The sequence below is a fragment of the Belonocnema kinseyi genome, chromosome 8 (assembly GCF_010883055.1).
Source record: "Belonocnema kinseyi isolate 2016_QV_RU_SX_M_011 chromosome 8, B_treatae_v1, whole genome shotgun sequence".
Lineage (NCBI taxonomy): Eukaryota > Metazoa > Arthropoda > Insecta > Hymenoptera > Cynipidae > Belonocnema > Belonocnema kinseyi.
This window is the reverse complement of record NC_046664.1, coordinates 28,787,804-28,794,157: the sequence shown is the minus strand read 5'-3', so window position 1 is coordinate 28,794,157 and position 6,354 is coordinate 28,787,804. Positions and strand designations below refer to the sequence as shown.

The 6,354-nt window shown below is 26.2% G+C and overlaps 1 protein-coding gene across 1 annotated transcript in view; it reads right to left on the bottom strand.

The window, feature by feature from the left end:
- Nucleotides 1-6,354, bottom strand: part of LOC117178420 (coiled-coil domain-containing protein 186-like) — a 250,099-nt gene that overhangs the window by 5,391 nt on the left and 238,354 nt on the right. The window contains exon 9 of the mRNA XM_033369847.1: nt 447-530. Within this exon, the coding sequence (XP_033225738.1) occupies nt 447-530 (84 nt within the window). The remainder of the gene's footprint in view (nt 1-446; nt 531-6,354) is intronic.

Here is a 6,354-nt window from a genome sequence, read left to right as displayed (position 1 = left end):
ATCTCAGAATACATGTTTAAGAGTGTCAAATCTCTCGAAAATACAGTTGGTGGGTAGTGGTGTTTCCTATATTTGTAGGGGTGGCTGGGGGGTGGAGGGAAGTCCGTTTAGCGTGCAATCGACTCGGGATACGTATAAGAGACTACCATGATTTTTTCAGATTTTTTGGTCCAAAAATAAATTAGGCCAAAAACCGGCCTTACCGACCCTCCCCTTTTGATCACGAAGATACAAAAAAGTACCAAAAAGGGCAAATTTTCAAAAAACTAGTTCAATTTAATTATATTACAATTGACCAAAAACGTAAGAATTCTCTTTAAAAATTTCCCAAACATTTCCAAGTTTTTACAGGTACATACAAATTCCTTAAGAATTCCAGGTTCTTCATGTTTTAGACGGCGAAAAATTGAAAATTATAAAAATAATACAGTTTAGTTAATAATTACTTTTCTTACTTCTTCATTGATATCCGTTTCTGATTTCTCTAACCCTGCAGTCAATTTTTCTTTTTCGCTACTCAGCAAAGAAATCTAGAATTATCATTAAAAAAATAACACCGATGAAAAGTATTATAGGTATATTCTAGAGTCATCCAAATTTTTTTTTAACTTTCATACATATCTTCTGGAAATTTGTTCGAATGCACAAAAATAAAATTTAGAGGTGGCCCAAGCCCCATAAAGTGTAACACGTATTTCCCATAAGAAAAAAACGTTTTTGTAAATTTGATTCAAAATTTTCAATATTAGCTAAATCGAGTTGAAACCAAACACTTTTTTTTTTAAATGGCCATAGAATACGAATAAAATATTACTTTTTAAATATCACCACCATAAGTTCGTTTAATAGGGTTCCAAAGAAACCACAAAGTGAAAAATGAGTATTGTGGGTTTTTTGCTTTAATTATGATTCTTTTTTGTTTTTTTAAACAAATTGTTTCAAATTTATGAAAGAATACTTTGTGCCGATAATCAGATGTTCAAATAATTTGTTTAAATAATTATTTATTTTTTTTTAGAAGTAATCTCTTAAAATAGAGGTAAAAAGTCACCGTTTTTTCAACAAATTTCCACTTTGTGTCCAATTTTTAATTAAGGTGAGGTAATACTTAATAATTTTAACGAAAATAATTGTTTAAACCGTTTATTCCAATTCTTAATAATATTTTCTAAGAATAATGCTACAGACTTGTAGTTTTTTTCATAAAATTTACATTTTTATTCCAATTTTCAGTTAGCATGACTTAAATAATAAATTTACATATTTTGTGTTGGAATAAAATAACAGTAATAAACAATATAAAATGATGTGTAGAAAATCTTCTGTGCAGAAAAAATTTTGTGAAGGAAAAATTTTGTGTAGAAAAAGTTTCATGTAGAAAAATATAACAGTATGAAATTCTGTGTAGGAAATATTTTGTGTTAGAAAAAAATAAAAGTATTTAACAATATTAAATTCTGTGCAGGAAAAATTGTGTGTAGAAAAAGTTTTGTGCAGGAAAAATATAACAGTATTAAATTATGTGTAGGAAATATTTTGTGTAGAAAAAGTTTTGTGTAGGAAAAATATGATCAGTATACTTGTACACAATATATTTTGTGTAGAATAAAATTGTGTTGGAACAGCGTTTTCCCGTTTTCAATCAGGGTAAGCTAATAATTAATTCAATTGAGCAAACAGAATTATTTAAACAAATGATTATTTTTTATAATAATCTTCTACTGTATTCATGCTAGGTAGTTGCGGTTTCTTCTGAAATGTTGAGATTGTTACCCACTTTTTACTTAGTAAAGTAAGAAATAATGCAAGTTAAGAGTATAGTTTTTTAAACAAATTATTATTGCTTTTAACTATCTTTTCTTATGTAAGGGCTAAAATTTTGCGGCTTTTTCTGCACGATTAAGCACTTTTTACCCTTATCACTTAGTGAGGTAATAATAATTAATGCATGTTAACAAATATGCTTATTTAAACAATCGATTATTGTTTATTACTATATTCTTTTAGAGTTATGATACAAAGATTTTTTTGCAATATTAAGTTTTGCTTTGACATTTTAGTTATAAACAAATAATAAGTAAACTTGAACAAGAATTAATTTTCAAGTAATTTAATTTTTTATTTTATTTAATATCTTAAAAAAGAGACAAAACAAAGAATGGGATAATTAGAAGTAAGTGGGAGGACTATGTCTGTAAATTACTTGTAAAAGTTTTTTTTTAATTACAATAAGAAGTTTATTGTAACGCGTAAAGAAAAAATGTGAAATTGCACATATTTTGATATCAGTTCTCCTCCTTTAGCAAAATTTATTGACAAAAAAGAGATTATTTATTACATGTTAATAACTAAAAAAACCAAGCAAAATTAAACATTGTAGAAAAAATCTCAAACTTCCAACACTTATCTAAAAGAAGATCGTTACAAACAGTTATTAATTGTTTAAACAACTATTTTTATTAAATTGAACTGATTATTACCCTATCAAGTGAAAAGTGGACTAAAAGTTAAAAATTTCAGAAAAAACCGCAAACATCTGGCCTTAATATGAATGAAGACAGTTATTAACAATTATAATTTGTTCAAATTATTATTTCTGCCAAATAAAATAAAATATTAATTCACTCCAAGTGAAGAGTGGATAAAAAGTTGAAACTTTGTTAAACAACTGCGACTTTCTAACTCTATTCTAAAAGAAAATTGCTAAAAACAATAATAAATTATTTAAACAATATACGTAAACATCTAATTATCAACAGAAATAAGTATTTTACTTACTAGAAACAATATGCATTAAAAAATGCAAAGAAATCATAATTAGAGGCGAAAGTCACAAAACTCATTTTTTCACTTATGGGGTATTTTGGGAGCCTATCAAACAGACTTATGGGGATGAAATTCAAAAAATATATTCTTGATTTGTATTCAACAGCTTTTTTTTTTGAGAAAAATGTTGAGTTTTATTTCGATTTACCTTGTATTTAAGATTCTGAATAAAATTAAAAAAAAAAAACTTTCATGATGGGGAATACGTGTTAAACTTCTCGGGGCTTGCCCCACCTCTAAATATAATTTTAAAAAAAGTATGTATTTTTTTGTAAATTCAAACAAATTTCAGGGCGATATGCATGCAAATTCTAAAAAAATGTCCAATGCATTTTTGACCACCCTAGGGTATTCACTATAGGTGCACTTAATTGTGCTCATATTGTGACAATTTTGCTTTTTCATAGGTATCAAATAAATTTGCTTCCACATAGAGCGAGGTTTTTCTTCAACAAAAGGAAAAATTGAAATGTTCAATATTTTTGAAGCATATGTTTCTGTCTTACAAAAAATTTCATTAAAAAAATCAGAAGGACCATAAAAAATTGATCCATTTTTTTAAACGATATTTTGAAATGGCGCAAGCCCCGCGAAGTTTAACACGTATTTCCCATAAGAAAAAAAGACGTTTTTGCAAATTTCATTCAAAATAGTAAGTATTAGCTAAATCAAATGGAAATTTTACATTCCTCTTCAAAATTAGCTACAGAATACGTTAAAAATCATACTTTTTATATATGATCAACATAAGTTTGTTTTATAGGGTCCCAAAAAAAACCCATAAATGAAAAAATGGGTTTTGCGAATTTTCTGCGCTAATTATAATTTTTGCGTTTAAAAAAAATGAAGATTGTTTCTAATACATAAAAAACAACTGTACACTAAGAACAAGATGTTAACATAAATTGTTTAAATAATTTACTATTGTTTTTAGCAAATTTTCTCAGAAAATGATAGAAAGTTGCGTTTTTTTTTAATTTCGACTTTTTGTCCAAATTTCAATTAGATTGAGGTAATATATTGGAAATTAATAACGATAATAATTGTTTAAACAATTTATTATTATTGCTAATAATATTCTTTATAATAATTCTAGAAATGGCGGGGTTTTCTGAAAATTTCCACATTTTATCCACTTATCGCTTGGAATGGCTTAAGAGTTAATTATATTCAGAAAAAATAATTAGTAAAATAAATTATGATTGTTTATACTACCTTCGTATATATTTTAATGCCAGACAGATGCGGGTTTTTTTCTGAAATTTTTAACATTTTGTCCAATTTTCACTTAGTGAAGTAATAATAAATGTAAGTGAAAAAAACTAGTTTTTTCAAACAATTTATTATAGTTTATAAGTATCTTCTCTTAAATAAGCACTAGAGAGTTGCGATTTCTTCTGAAATTTCTAGCTTGTCTTTTACATATTAGTTACAAACAAATAATAAATATTAATACTAATTTCAGCAAAAAATTTTTGCCTTCTAAGGTATGGACAAGTAATAAATAAACATGAGAAAGAATCAATCTATTTCTTTTTTGTGAATATATTTTTCTAAAATAGAACAGATATTTTAAAGTGTTTAAATTTTCAATACATATGTATCGCATTAAATATAAATTTTCCTAGAAATAGTCACTAAGAACCGTTTTGCTGAAATTAATTGTAATATTTATTGTCTGTTCCTAACTGAAAAGTCAAAGAAAATCTCATAATTTCAGAAAAATTCGCAACTTTCTAGCATTAATCCAAGTGAAAATAGTTATAAACCATAATAAACTGTTTAAACAAATAGTTTTGTTAACTTGCATGAACCTCACTTAGTTAACAGTAGGCTAAAGGTTTAAGAGTTTAGAAAAAACAACTTTTTAGAACTTATCTAAGAGAAAATAGTTATAAAAAATAATAAAATGTCTAAAGAACTATGTTTTTTAACTTGCATTATTGATTACTTCACTGAGTAAAAAGTGGGTAAAAAGTTAAAAATGTCAGAAAAAACCTTAACTTAACCTTGGTGAAGAAAAAGATAGTTATAAAAAATAATAATTTGTTTAAGTGATTATTTTTTCTAAACCGAATTAAATATTGACTCAATCTATGTTAAAAGTAGATAATTACTTGAAAATTCCAGCAAAAAGCGCATTTATCTCACTCTAAGTGAAAATTGGACAAAAAATAAAATTTGTTTGAAAAAATTCCAAGTTTCTAGCATTATTCTAAAATAATATTATTAAAAATAATAATAAATTGTTTAAAAAATTATCTATGTTAACCTCAATAATTAAGTATTACCTCACTCTAATTAAAAAGTTGACAAAACTTGTAAAATTTGAAAAAATGAGATTTTCTAATACTATTCTAAGAGCAAAATTCTGAAAACAATAATAAATTATTTCGTATTTAAAATATAAGAAACAATTTGCATTAAAAAAAAACGCAAAAAATCATAATTGACGTCAAAAACTCGCAATACCCACTTTCTCACTTATGGGGTTTTTCGGGACCCTATAAAACAGACTAATTGGTGGATTTGAACAAATTTTCCGGGTGAAAAAAATAATCCTGTTGAATTATAAATATTTAACCAAAATTGCTTATATATGCAAGATTAAAAATATATTGATAAAAATGATAAAAACTCATTTTAGATCATAAGAGAATAGAAAAGTTACTTCAAGAGGTCATTCGACACGTCCCGAAGACGCGAACAAAGTTATCAAAATAGTATTGTAATGTTCCTAAGATCAAGAAAGTTTTTCTGATGTAAAAAGAACAAAACATTTTTTTGAAACTTCACGAAGCGGTACTAATCGGATCTCGAAAACGTGAAAAAAATATCAAGATATAGACATGTTGCATTCCAAATATTAAAAAAGTTTTCCCCATATAAACAAGATAAACAATATATTTTTAAAAATTATAAACAGGTATTTCTACATCATAAGAGGCCATGAAACGTACTTTGATAGGTCATTCGACGTGTCTCAGTTACGCAAACAAAATTATTGAATAAAGTACTGTAGTATTCTTAATCTCAAGAAAGTTGTTCTAATGTAAACGGAATAAACCATTTTTTTGAAATTTCATAAATCGGCACTATTATGCCGAGGAAGGTTCAAGAGTAGGTCGATCGATGAGTCTCGAAAACATGAACAAATATATCATAATGCAGACTTGTTGCATTCCAAATATTTAAAAAAGTTTTCCACATATAAAAAATATAAACAATATATTAAAAAAAATTAAAAACATATATTGCTAAATCATAAGAGCCCATGAAAAGTTTCTTTAATAGGTAATTCTGCGTGTCTCGGAGACGCGAACGAAATTATTAAAATAGTACAGTAGTATTTCTAATCTACAAAAAGTTTTCCTCATGTAAAAAGAATAAACCATTTTTTTTAACTTCATAAATCGGTACTAGTATGCCAAAGAAGGTTTAAGAGTAGGTCGATTGATGAGTCTCGAAAACGCGAACAAATACATCATTATAGAGACCTGTTGTATTGCAAATATTAAAAGATTTTCC